The 14,771-nt window shown below is 40.6% G+C and overlaps 1 protein-coding gene across 7 annotated transcripts in view; it reads left to right on the top strand.

The window, feature by feature from the left end:
- Nucleotides 1-14,272, top strand: part of NEK1 (NIMA related kinase 1) — a 143,909-nt gene extending 129,637 nt beyond the window's left edge. For all 7 annotated transcript variants that reach the window (XM_077279490.1, XM_077279489.1, XM_077279487.1 and 4 more), the window contains 5 exons: nucleotides 5,180-5,337; nucleotides 6,028-6,248; nucleotides 6,329-6,462; nucleotides 9,737-9,869; nucleotides 12,210-14,272. In XM_077279490.1, coding sequence (XP_077135605.1) covers nucleotides 5,180-5,337; nucleotides 6,028-6,248; nucleotides 6,329-6,462; nucleotides 9,737-9,869; nucleotides 12,210-12,223 — 660 coding nt within the window. In that variant the 3' untranslated portion in view covers nucleotides 12,224-14,272. The remainder of the gene's footprint in view (nucleotides 1-5,179; nucleotides 5,338-6,027; nucleotides 6,249-6,328; nucleotides 6,463-9,736; nucleotides 9,870-12,209) is intronic.
- Nucleotides 14,273-14,771: the final 499 nt, after the last annotated feature.

Here is a 14,771-nt window from a genome sequence, read left to right as displayed (position 1 = left end):
AATGGACGCTCAGACTACACAAGAACTGAGAGCGATAACTACTTACATTAACGGTGACGTTTGCCGCAAAGACTGCTACTGATGAATGTCTAAAAAAGATGAGAAGAATCTCATATGAAGTGATTAACACCATTCTATTATATTAATGGATATACATGTAAGTGGCTGCTTGAAGTTCATAATAAGTGATTAGGACGAAGCTTGGAGTAATCAAAGTCAATGATCGCTCTACAAAGGGACTGATATTAACCGGCACAGCATGGCTAATAGAAATCTGTGTGATGCAAATGAGACAGATTCTATCAGAAGATTATTAAGAAGTACATACTAAGGCCGTTGAGCTGTCCCTGATGCAGAAATACAGAAATCTACTGCATATTCCCCAGGTGTGCTCACCATAAAGATGAGGCCAAGAAAACATCAACTATTTGCTGAACTGCATCTTTACCCCCTGAGTAGATGCTCAGGATCACAGTCTGCTCTCTGTTTTTGTTCGGACTCTCCATTCTTGGTGACCTTGGACTGTTTCTTTTCTGTGGATGGAATAAAAACTCTTGAGATTTATATCTCTGACGTCCATGAGAACCTTTTGTAGGTTCATTAATGTTTCAAGTCTGTGATCCTGTGTATGCAGGGGGCTTTATAGTCTGCAGTGGAGCTGCTCGCTGTGGAGCGCTTGATGTTTTATTCTAGTTCTTACGTGCATTTTTAATGAACTGTGGCGATGTTCAACGTTTTCTGTATTTGTATCCCTAGAGCATCTGTATATTGTAATACTGAGCACATAGATATTGGTATAAAGAAAAACTCATATTTGTAGACTCGTAGGGAAAGTCAACAGCACAGTAGCCTGATGGTAGGACATCAGAAGCGTCCTTCCCCACCGAATCCTTTACTGAGGCTTACTAGAAGTGTACCAGTTTGTTTGTTTTTTTATACTGTTCTTTTTTGTTTCTAGTTTTTTAGTCTCTTAATTTTGCGTCGTTTTTAAAGGGAAATGGTTGGTTGACACACAAAATTGTATTGTAAAGATAAGGTTAGACATATAGCTGTTCATATGCATTTTTGTCTGCCCAAATCGAGCTCTGATTGACAATATGGAAAGGTGTTCAGTGATCGTTTAGCTCCATTTACATGGAGCAATATTGAACAGTATATTTACCTGAATTACGGTAATATTTGTCCATCTTTTTATATTGTCCAGTGTACAATGGTCTTCAAGGAGTCTGAAACAAGACTGGTGTTTCAGAATACCTTGGATGTCTTTTGCAACTTAGACTGCCACACAAATAAGCTGGATATAGGGTAAGCATCATGGGAAGTGTGGCGCACATGTATATTTAAATCTTATCTGAAATATTTAATGAAATACTGGTCCTGCAAAGTTACCATTTCTTTTTGCCTGTTCTGGACCACCCAAAAACTTTATACATCTGGGCAGTCCACACTTTACTCTGCACTGACGTTCTTAAATGTCAGTGAAGAGTAGCTTGGTGTGGCGGGGACCTTGCTGTCAGACACAGCCATCTTCCCTTCGGAAAAGAAAAATATGATTTTATGTCTGCTTTTCTGATTGCTGTAAACACAACACTGAACAAGTTCCTTGCATACAGATTAGGAAGCACTGATGGTGATCATGTGATTGCTGGATGTAAGTAAAGAGCAAGAGCTAAATGTGTCTGGTCAGGCACGAGGTCCTGAACTGGTAAAAAGTGAACTATGTGTTGTTTCTAAAAGTGCCCTGCTACCCAATGTTTGTACTGGAAATAGATGACCAAAAGTAGTGATCATAATAGCAGACATTTTTTTGACCACCTTGAAGAATTTTATAGGCAGAATTTCCAAGATTTTCAGAGGCTAAACATGAATAAAAATGTATTTTTCATTTTGCACCATGAAATTCCATGTAATTATTTATTGAGGTTACATTAGTAAAGCAAATGCTAAAATTCTAGTAAAATATCTATAAACGTAAAATCAGAAAGCATCCTTCACATACAAGCTGACGATATCTGGGTGGATTCACATCCTGCAGCTTTTTTTTCTAACCCTAACCACTTCAAGGTAGATATGCAGATTTTGTGGCAGAGAATTCTTCTGCTGTCCCATTTATCTGAATAGAACTTGCAAAAAAATGTGTGCTTGCTACCAAAAAGACCTCATTCAGATTTGAAGAGATTTCTGTGACATAATATCCTAAAGGATGCACTCACACAGGGCCGGTGTCACCAGCTGGCGCACCTGGGCGAGTGCCTGGGGCCTGGACAAATGGGGGGCCCACTCGTCATCAATGGGGCCCCCCTCAAATACTCACCTCTCCCCATTCCACACTGCTCCAGTCTCTTCAGCATCTTTTGACTGATGTCTCAGGACAGAGGGTGAAATGATGTCACTAAAGCGCGCCCTCTGCCGAGCAGTGCAGGGAGTCCAGAAGGGGATGAGGCAAACGAGGAGAGGTGTTTATTTCATTAAGCCTTGAAAAAGGCTATCACGCCGAAACGCGCGTCGGGGTGGCTGCACTCGGTGGGTGTTTGATCTTCCAGCCTGCTCAGGTAACTATGTATACAACACTGTGATCTCTTATATGGTATCTATAGACCTGTGATTATTTACCTGCTATTATATTTAAAGAACATAGCATAAGCAGGAATTAAAATTAAAACATAACTTTTAATGTATAACCAAATAAAGGAATATATTAAATAAACTGTCACCCAAAAAGTGTATCGATAAAAAAGTACTACTGGGTATACCCTGTCAGGGGACGTGCCATAAAAAATGTAGTACTTATACAAGATTTTATTGCAGACGCTGGCAGTGGTCCAGTGTCCTATCACTCAATCCAAGGTACCTGATTAAATGGTGATAATGCCTGTAGAAGAAGCACTTATCAAGTGCCAATACAAATAAACAGATAGCCTTGGTTGCATTAATATTAGCAGTTATCACAAAGCAAAGGGAGGGGTAAGATCAATTGGAAAAGACATGTACACAAAAGTAATATTGGAACAATCTCACCAATTGCTGAGGATAGGTAAGATGGAGCCCCAATTCGCTTAGGTGGAGAGATTCTTCAAGCCACAGCAGCAGGAGACAATTCCCTGTCAGTCCCTGGAGGGCTATCAATAAATCTCAATCCCCGAGCTCCTGCCCTTACAAGGACAGTCCACATCTACCCCTAAGGTATAACATGCCCTGCACTCTCCCTATTTCCAGGTCCCAACGCGTTTCTTTGCAAGCAGGATCATCAGGGGACTAGCTTGCATGGGAGAAAAGGTGCTTCAGTGCTACAGATAGAGCTGCCACCCTCTATACTAAACTGCAGAGAGTATATTTTAATTCCTGCTTATGCTATGTTCTCAAGATTTTTGTAGGATCATGTGATACATTCAAACTATTATATATTGCTGTTTTTGCGTTTCTGCTATTATATTTACTCAGGTTGGATTTGACATTACATACCTTGATTTACATCACTATCAGCATATTGGCTGTGATATATTTTTAACATCTATATATTGATCGCTGTCTATACCTTTACCCATAGTTGTGCACCCATGCGTTTCCCACGTGCACATTGTGGCGTGAGTCCATTTCCCCTGGCTTTGTCAAATGTCCTTTAATATTTAATAAAGTTTTTTGTAATTTTCTAAAAAACGCTATCTTGGGTGTTTTTCGATCGTAATTTTTTCTGTGGTTTGAAAAATGTATATCAGTCTGATCAGCTTCTTCTGTTCTATAACAGTTTGCCTGCAGTTCAGATATCATTTTTTACATGACTGGTTTCCTTTAAGACTGGTGTAACTTACCCCCATCGGAGTAATCAGGTAGTTAATACATTTGGTGCATTGTGACCTGAATTAATTTGCTGTGATTTTGTTAAGTTCTACAAGTGTCCTATTCATCTGAAACAACTCGATTCAGATAACCGGCACCAATTCAGTCTCCGAAACTTTTGCAACAAAATCTGCGGCATGGTAATTCATCTCAACGGTGAGCAATGTTTACCTGCTGCTAAGAGATTTGTGCCAAAATGTACACTGTTTTCTCTTGTTTGTTCCTTGGTTTCTTTTCTTGCCACTTACCAGATTTAAAAAGCAAGAAGGGCAATTGCAACTGTTACCACTAAAATACAGGTGTAAAGCAGTCCAAATACAGAACACCATCATAAATCCTAAATAATCATAACTATGACTCCCATCCTAAATATCATAAATATAATCCTAAATCATCATGAATATGACTCCACAAGGATGCAAACTACAGCCATGAAGGAGTGAGATGAATGTGAGCCGTATTGGCTGCAACTTATACTCAAATGGGAATAAGTAAAAAAAAAATCCAAAACAAATCTTCCAAAGTATCCAAATTCGTATGCACTTGCTTATACCTAATGGGATAGCTAACAAATAGTCATGTGTCAGTAGATAGAATACATTTTGTTATATCTCCAAACCAAATGTTATTTTAGGATTTTTCACGCCTATTATTTTTGGTAGGATTTTTATTCCCTCTTTTTCAGATAGAAACTGAGTTGAGAACTTTTTGCCTAAGTCAGTGTCTGGAAGTGTTTTTACAATGGAGCAGGATTAAGTGTGAGAAAACGGGTGTGATATTTCACAGCTTTCTAGATGCCTAAACATATACTATACTTTCTTTTTAACTATGAGATGAAAATTTTCCTTTATACAACTGTCCTGTAATTACTTCCATATTTTCTTAATGTCTGCATTTAACATTACGGGAAAGCTCTGCTTACTTCCATCATGACTTTATGTAAAGGGCAAGGTGTAAAAAAGTCTTTGTCATACAACTATGTGTGCAGTAAGCTACCAAGTATAAACCTGTATGTAAAATATATTTATCGATTTCAGTTACTTACATAGCACCATCATATTCCACAGTGCTGTACTGACGTCATCATGACTGTCCCCGCTATCTAAATTCTCATTCAGTATGTTTTTAGAGTGTGGGATTTGAACCCAGGATCCCAGCACTGCAAAGTAACAGTGCTAACCACTGAGCCATCATGCTGCCTACAGTCATTGATATTCACATGAATAAGAAAAGTAGTAAAAACCTACCCAGTGATCAAAGCAGTTATCACCAGTGTTTCAAACATCTATTCTGAGTCAAGAAAAGTAAATTTTATGGGGGTTTTTTGTAACTTTGTTTTTAGATGCTGAGGACCTGCTCTCTGCCTGATCTATCAAAGTTGTTTAAGACGTTGGTGGACGTGCCTAGTGTGGCTGACTTGCAGGGAGAAGAAAACCTGGAAATAGAGGATATCGAAGACGAGCCTGTACGAGATGTTGATCATTCAGATTCTGAAGACACGTGAGTACCTTGCCATCTGTTAGCTGAGCTTGCCTCTCTGAACATGACAGTAGTCTTTCCATTACAAGTATTTGGTCATAGAATAGCGGAGTGGGAAGGGACCTCCTGTGTCATCTGATCCAACCCCCTGCTCAATGCAGGATTCAGTAAATCATCCCAGACAGATGTCCGTCCAGCCTCTCTTTGAAAACTTCCATGAAGAAGAACTCACCATCTCTTGTGGCAGCCTGTTCCACTCATTGATCACCCTTACTAACTTCATCCATCTGTCCGGACAGGCCAGGTTTTTTTTTTAATACAAGTCGCTAATAAGTGACCTTTGTAGTCAATCAGTGAGGAGCCATAAGCAGATTATCGTTTAATTTTTTTATTTTGCTGCATTTACTCTGTTTTTTTTTTTTGTAATTTGGACATCCCCATGTATGATACATAAAGACCGCTGTGAATTTCAGACCTGACGGTGAGTCTCCTGACCTGAACTAACTGCCTAAAAGGCATATACTGTATGAGGCTAGTTCAGGTCAGGCGTCCCACTGGCAGGAAGGAAGTTGTGGCCGTAACCGTAAATCCGGTTGTGCACAGTGCAGGATTAGGCTGACAGAAGCTCTTTATTGTAGTTTCTGGTTGTTAATATTTTTTTTTACCTTCAACATAAACCTCTTCCATCTAATACTTTTTAATGCTTTGCAGTATGTTTGGTGAGACCGACAGAGATCTGCAGGAACTACAAGCGTCAATGGAGCAGTTACTACGGGAGGAGTCCAATGAAGATTACTGTGGAGCTGAAGACGCCATAAATGAAGCTAAAAATAAAATGATTGAAGAGGAAAATAATGATGTGGAGGCTGACGTAGAGGATGAGGACAATCAGCCAAGCAGTGAAAGTGCAATTAATGAAGAATGGCATTCAGGTACCGCTCTCATAATGCCAGCGCGCTGTTCTCCCTGTGTCGGTTTTCACAAGATTAAAACATTTATTGCGTCTGTGCAGATGACAGCAGCGAGGATTGCGAGAATGAATATGATGAAGGTGACAGTGTTTTCGGCCACCTGGAGGAACTGAGGCTTAAATTAGAGCAAGAGATTGGGTTTGAAAAGTTCATTGAGGTTTACAACAAAATAAAGGTAACATTTCTGCTCTAAGAAGAGAAATACACTGCCATCCTTCGGTTAGGTGAGGTGCTTGGTGCTTTCATAAATCGTACTCCGAGGGGATAGGTGTATTGAAGATAGCTAGCTATCGGGTTTTGATGATGTGATCCTGATATGTCATTAACCATTTCAAGACTGTGCCATTTTTCCTTGTCCATGTCTAGGCACGTTATGTCATAGTTATAGTTTAAAGAGTTATAAAAACAAAACAGAAAAAAACCTTTCTCATTTGGATTTTCCCCCTTTCCCTGCTTTTGTATTAACTTTTCATTTATTTCGCACATTGTGCCCACTATAGGGTCATAGAAGACCTTTTTATAGGCATTGCCACATTTGAATCCTTATTAAATCTTTTATTCTATCTGATTTCCCATGTAACTGGGGCCAGTAAATTAGTGCCAGTTACAGGGTAAATTCAGCTCTCAGCCTCCATAGCAGAGCTGACTCGTCCTCCTAGGACCCAGCAGATCCGGCTTCTGTCCTAAACCCAACAATCATAAGGTCCCTGGATCCTCAGGAGCAAGTTCTGTCAGTACTTCTGATACTAAATACAAAGTGCCTGTTCAGCACTGTGTACACAGCAATCAGGAAGGCAGAGACGGTAATAAACTGTCTCTACCTATTCTATGGGGAGTCCGGCTGTGTCAGATATTTAAATTCTATAGGGGGTCCGGAACACGTTAAATGAGTTTTTCACATTAGATTGCACTATTGCACTGTAATCTTAACTTTGCATTATATTTAATTTCCATAACAGTATGAAATACAGTATATGCTACCTTGAATTTCTGATCAGAAAGTAACTCTGCATGATAAGAAAAGGAAAATTACTCATTAATATTTACATCTTTCTATTAATTTAATTGTGACTGCGTAAACCAATTTAATCTTTTAATCTATAAAATGTATTTACCATATATACTCGTGTATTAGGCTGCTTTCACACATCAGTTTTTTTGCAGTCAGGCACAATCTGTCGAATGTTGAAAAAAACGGATCTGCCGCAGATTGTGAAAAACTGATGCGACTGATCCGTTTTTTTGCCAGATCCGACTAGCTGATCTAGCTAAGGCCTCTTTCACACTTCCGTTTTTACAATCTGCACAGGATCCGTCAAAATGTTGAAATGATGGATCCTGTGCAGATTGTAAAAAACGGGTGCACTGGGCCCGTTTTTCTGATGGACCCGTCAAGACTATGTGCACCTGTTGTGTATGCGTGTTCGCAGCGGTTTTCCATAACACATTTACATAACACAACCCATGTTAAAAATTAAAAAACAAAATAAAAAATCGCAATATTCTCACCTTCCGGCGTCCCGCGCAGCGTTACCAATGCTCACGATGCTCCCAGCAGCTGGCGTTCCCAGAAATGCAAAAGAAAAAAATGTCCAGCTTCACCGAATCCATGAAAAAAAGTTTTATTTATTCACAAACTTAAACATGGAGGATACAAACTTCAGCACAATCCATATGGGTAAGAATCTCAACGCGTTTCTGGAGACTAAGCTCCCGTAATCATGATTTTTTTTCACGGATTCGGTGAAGCTGGACATTTTTTTTCTTTTGGATTCTACATGCCTGGACACAGCGGGTCCGTGCTCCTGAAACTCAGCTTATGCATCATGGGTGAGCTGGTTTATATTCCTTCTCTTCAAAGTTCCCAGTAATGCCTTGCGTTACAATGACCTCTGATGAGACCGCAACATCATCGGGTCATTTCACAATGCATTACTGGGAACGGCAGCCGCCGGGAGCATCCCGAGCATCGGTAACGCTGCGCGGGACGCCAGAAGGTGAGAATATTGCGATTTTTTTATTTTTTTTATTTTTAACATTATATCTTTTTACTATTGATGCTGCATAGGCAGCAATAATAGTAAAAAGAGAGCGAGCGAGAGAGAATTTCCCTGATGGAAAATTCTTCCGCGCATGCTCAGTTTGAAAAGATGGCATCCGTCGCTGGATTCCTGCTTTTCACAGTCAGCGACGGATCCTGCATCCATAGGCTTCCATTATAGCCAACGACGGGCAGCGCAGGATCCGTCGCTGATTGATTTTCCGACGTGCAGAAAAAATGTTCCTCTGTGCGTTGTCTCCGCCCGACGGACAGCAGTTTTCCGACGGATCCAGTGCATGACGGATGAAACGTGAGGCCATCCGTCACAATCCATCGCTAATACAAGTCTATGAGAAAAACGCATCCTGCGGGCAAAATTGCAGGATCTGTTTTTTTCACAAAACAACATATTATGACGAGAGATGAAAGACGGAAATGTGAAAGAGGCCTAATTGGATCTAAAAAAAAATTGGAGCTTGCTCAGTTAAAAACTGGATTTCATCATTTGACGGATCCGGTGCCATAGGGTTCAATTGTAGCAAGTGACGGATGCTGTCCGTTTTTTTCCACAGACACAGAAAACTTTACTATGTCCGTTTTTTCCGGCTGCTGGAAAACCAATTTTCGACTGATCCGGCAAAAAAACGGCTGAAATGTGAGGCCATCTGTCGCAATACGTCGCTAATACAAGTCTATGAGAAAAATGGATCCAGCGGCAACTTTTGCCGGATCCGTTTTTTTCCAGAATTCACCGGATTGAGCCTGACAGCAAAAAACTGATGTGTGAAAGCAGCCTAAGCCGAGATTTTCAGGACATTTTTTTGTGCTGAAAACGCCCTCTCGGCTTATATACGAGTTATTGTCCAGAAAACCGGTGGGGGAGGGGGAGCAGCGGCAGGAGCTGGCTAACAAAAGACATCATATTCACCCTCCTCGCGCCGTCGCTGCATCTCCATCCCGGCGCCGGCAGCTCTTCATGTGCTGAGCTGTCACGTGGTACCGCTCATTAAGGTAATGAATATGCATACTCCCATAGGCGTGGAGCACATACTCATTACCTTAATGAGCGGTACCATGTGACCGCTGAACACAGGAAGAGCTGCCGCGCTGGGACAACGGAGGTGCAGCAATGGAGCGAGGAGGGTGAGTAGGAGGAGGGGGGATCCGAGCCGTGCGGGACTGGGGGAGCCATGCTTTCAATATTATATGGAATATGTGGATATTTATATAAAACCTAATCATGGACATGGAGTGCTACAACTCGTACAAATTGACAATGTGCTTAATTCATAGATACTGTAATACAAAATTAATTTTAAAAAAGTATATTTTTTATATTTAATTGTGTATTTTTATGTGCAATTATTTTGTGTTTTTAGGAGTTAATTTTTTTTTTAATTGATTTTAGGCTATACATGAAGATGAAGATGAGAACATTGACACATGTTCAACAGTTATGCAAAATATTCTAGGCAGCGATCACCTGTACTTATATCCCAGGATACTCCGCCTTGTCATGGCTGATGGAGCATACCAAGAAGGTTGGTTCTGATTTTCTCACCTACTCCTATTGGCTATTGTGATATATTGGATACCGATAACTTTTGTAAAGCTTCCATATCCATCTCTTAAGGCTGATGGTCAATGTACAACCAATATAAGCCTAAAGAATTCTCTGTTAATGGACATGTAAAGAAAGCTCAGCAAAATGTTCAATTAAAAGGGTTTTCCAGCCTAATAAGAGGAAAAAAGTGACTGGTATATAAAGACTGAAGAATAAATATAGCACAATGAGGCCCATAGTATCCTCTTCCGGCAAGCCTACAACCTGCATTAACCACTGATCGACCAAACCGCTGCACGACCAGCTCTACCCTCCCCTACTGTATCCTCACCCATCCCTTGTAGATTGTGAGCCCTCGCCGGCAGGGTCCTCTCTCCTACTGTACCAGTTGTGACTTGTATTGTTCAAGATGATTGTACCTGTTTTTTATTATGTATACCCCTCCTCACATGTAAAGCGCCATGGAATAAATGGCGCTATAATAAATAATAATAATAATATACAGTGAATGAAATAAGTATTTGATCCCTTGCTGATTTTGTAAGTTTGCCCACGGACAAAGACATGAACAGTCTATAATTTTAAGGGTAGGTTAATTTTAACATTGAGCGATAGAATATCAAAAATAAAATCCAGAAAATCACATTGTATAAATTATATAAATGTATTTTCATTTTGCAGTGAGAAATAAGTATTTGATCCCCTACCCACCATTAAGGCTATGTGCACACGTTGCGAATTCTGCAAAATCCTACCTGCGGATTTACTGCAGATTTTGTGCGGTTTTTATGCGGATTTCGCCTGCGTTTTGACACCTGCGGATTCCAATTATGGAACAGGTGTAAAACTCTGCGGAATCCGCACAAAGAATTGACATGCTGCAGAAAATAAACTCGTTAACTGCATTAAAGACCGCTGTCTTACATAGTCAACTTTATAAAAGACTCCTGTCCACAGACTCAATCAGTCAGACTCTAACCTCTACAACATGGGCAAGACCAAAGAGCATTATAAGGATGTCAGGGACAACATCATAGACCTGGTCAAAGCTGGAATGGACTTCAAAACCATATGTAAGACACTGGGTGAGAAGGAGACAACTGTTGGTGCAATAGTAAGAAAATGGAAGAAATACAAAATGACTGTCAGTCAACATCGATCTGTGTCACCATGCAAAATCTCACCTCATGGGGTATCCTTGATCATGAGGAAGGTGAGAGATCAGCCTAAAACTACATAGGGGGAACTTGTTAATTATCCCAAGGCAGCTGGGACCACAGTTACCAAGAAAACCATTGGTAACACATTACGCCGTAAAGGTTTGAAATCCTGCAGTGCCCGCAAGGTCCCCCTGCTCAAAAAGGCACATGTGCAGGCTCGTCTGAAATTTTACCAATGAACACCTGGATGATTCAGTGAGTGATTGGGAGGTCTTTGGCGTTAACTCAACTCGCCGTGTTTTGGAGGAAGAGAAATGCTGCCTAAATCCCAAAGAACACCGTCCCCACTGTCAAGCATGGAGGTGGACACATTATGTTTTGGGGGTGTTTCTCTGCTAAGGGCATAGGACTACTTCACAGCATCAATGGGAGAATGGATGGAGCCATGTACCGTAAAATCCTGAGTGACAACCTCCTTCCCTCAGCCAGGACATTAAAAATAGTTTGTGGCTGGGTCTTCCAGTAAGACAATGATCCAAAACATACAGCAAAGGAGTGGCTGAAAAAGAAGCACGTTAAGGTCATGGAGTGGCCTAGCCAGTCTCCAGACCTTAATCCCATAGAAAACTTATGGAGGGAGTTGAAGCTCCGAGTTGCCAAGCGACAGCCTCAAAATCTTAATGATTTAGAGATGATCTGCAAAGAGGAGTGGACCAAAATTCCTCCTGACATGTGCGCAAACCTCATCAACTACAAAAGAAGTCTGACTTCTGTGCTTGCCAAAAAGGGTTTTGCCACCAAGTATTAAGTCTTGTTTGCCAGAGGGATCAAATACTTATTTCTCACTACAAAATGCAAATAAATTTATATAATTTATACAATGTGATTTTCTGAATTTTATTTTTGATATTTTATCTCTCAATGTTAAAATTAACCTATCCTTAAAATTATAGACTGTTCATGTCTTTGTCAGTGGGCAAACTTACAAAATCAGCAAGGGATCAAATATTTATTTCCTTTACTGTATGTGTGGTGTGTTTTCCAAAGTCTGGCGTGCTTCCTATGTGTTCTTCATGTTGGCATTAATGTGTATGTCCCCATATCATCATCTCCGTTTGCTTCTTTGACTTTTGTTCTTTTTTTTCTGTCCTTCCTAGACAATGATGAATAAATATCTCAGGATCCTCATATACAAAATATTGCTGCTCGACTGCATCAAATTAAGCCATTCCGCTGCAAAAAAGTATTTTTTTACACAGATGATGATTTTCTATCGGCATGCAATGTGGAAGTCCACATGTCTTCACCATACCGTATGAACATGAGGTACGTATTACTTCTTGGAAGACTGAGCGTTTCTAGAGCAGCACAGCCGGAATCTGTTCCATATTTCCCCTTTTTGTTGATGTGTTCATGCTGTCCTATTAGCGCTGGGACATGGCTTTTCTGGTGTCACTGATACGCGCAGCAGCCTTTTATTACCGAGGCCAGGAACGTGTGTTGTCTTCAGCCTGAAAAGAAATCCAACCCAACGCAATGCCATCTGCTTTCAATGCTCTTGTGTTCTTCCGTTTTTTGGCATTTCTTAATGAAAAAAATGTTTTCAATAACTTGTTCATGTCTAATTTATTTGTCTGTTCATGTTAAGACCACAGGAATAGATTTGGAATTTCCTTTTTGCTGAATTACTTTGTTTTTACCAGGGACTAATGAATGATAAAAATATTAGCCGGTCTCTTAGTTTATTGTGAATGTATAATAATAGTCTGAGTGGGCCCAGCTATTACTTTTCATAATCCATAAATTATCTAAGGTTTGCTGTAATATGTGTGGAAAATGTTTTAGTTTAATTCAAATCATTCTTAAAGAGGAAGTTCACTTTTAACACTAAGGGCGGTCTAGGCAAACGGTATTGACGATTGTGCTGATCGGGCATACGGTATTGATGACCGATCTACAGGCCGCCGCTTGTGCTAGATGGCAGACCCCCACCAATTTGCTATAAATGACCTAGATAGGTCATCAGTACCATATGCCTGGACAACCCCTTTAAAGGGAGCCTAGCCGCATGTTTTTTGCATATGGAAGTAGTGATATGATTGCATTGGCGCTAGTCTCCACTACTCTTTTTGTAGAGATCTGATGTGTTAATCATGAGAAATCTAGTTTAGAAGCCATATAATTGGGCTCAAAGTGCACTGGGGGCGTGTCAATCATTGATCCAGCCCCCAGTGCACTTCCAACCTGATCTGCATATAGATTCTATGATGGATTTCTCCTGACTTGCACATCAGATCTCTACAAAACAGGAATCTTATTTATTGGGGGACAAGCACCTATACAGCCATTCCACTACTTACTGTGGAAAGAAAATGCTGACAGGTTCCCTTTAAAGGCTGTAGCCACCATTAGATAGATAGATTAGGTGTCACACATGTGGCTGATGTATAACCGGTAACACACCTTAGGAGCTCCGCTAAGCGGTTAGGGATGACAAGCTTCTTGGCTGTTTACCCTGACGACCAGCAGAATTGTGAATTTAGCTCTGGAGTATAAGAGCAGCAGCTCGGCTCTGGCACTGCATACATACTATTGTAAGTAAAGTGCCAGTGTTGTCTATAGCAAACACGCTGATGGAAATCCGCTCCTGAGACATGGAACCTGATTGGTTGTTATATTCAGTACTGACACTTTTCATACGCCGGGTCCATTGTGTTAATGTGGAAAACTTTAATACTTTAGTTCCGCAATTCAACAGGTCAATAATTGGAGTAAGTGAACTTTCCCTTTGGCTGCATAACACTGACGACTATCTCATCACTCGGACTGGCTGGCGGCTCTCCTGACCCCGGCATAACAGCATGTATTTCTATACAGCTGTCACACTCATGGCAGAAGAGCCGACGGCCAGTCCGAGGATTGTGATGCAATCATCGTCCGTGCTATATGGCCGTCTCTGTCCTCATAGTCCATGTTGCTTTCAGGAGTCTAATATGTTACACATTGTTTGCCGTAACAATGCCTTAATTGTGTTAAATCAAAATAAATATAAAGTATGTTTGTAACATTATTGAATAGATGTCATAATCCATTTTTTTTTCTCTTTTGGATAAAAGCATTACATGTAACATAAATCAAAAACTTTAAGGCTGAATGTAACGAAGTTGAAATGTGTATAATTTCTAACCTTTCAAAATAAAGATGTTCTGTAATTTTGTACAATTGTCCAGTTTACTCCATTACTACCTTACTGTGTGAAATGTACATTTTATCATCAAAGGATATAAGAATCTTATAAGTCTTTGATTCGACTAGTGAAAGATCTGTCTTGGGCAACGTTCAGATCTTAGTGTGGGGACTTGTTCCAGGTATGATCTGGGGGAGCTCCAGCACATGTACCAAATATTGTCATAAGCCGACATGCCAAGCGTGTCCTGTGCTCACTGCGGATTGTGCTTTCCTATACAGTGGGCCATCACAAAAAATGTTTGTGCAGTATACACTTTCTTTAATATTGTGAAATTGCTCTGGTTTCCCTGTGGTGATTCTTCAGTGGCGTCCCAACATTGTGGTCCAATCCTGGCGCTCAGGGTCTTCTTCTCTAGCCATGCTCCTGCCGGCAGGTCACTGCAGCCCCCGTCCCTCCACTTCACTACTCTTCCCCCTTCACTGGTTCGGGTCTTATGGCCTCTGGGAGAATGGAGGCACTTCCCCTGGCT

The sequence above is a fragment of the Ranitomeya variabilis genome, chromosome 1 (assembly GCF_051348905.1).
Source record: "Ranitomeya variabilis isolate aRanVar5 chromosome 1, aRanVar5.hap1, whole genome shotgun sequence".
Lineage (NCBI taxonomy): Eukaryota > Metazoa > Chordata > Amphibia > Anura > Dendrobatidae > Ranitomeya > Ranitomeya variabilis.
This window is presented reverse-complemented; position numbering and strand designations above follow the sequence as displayed.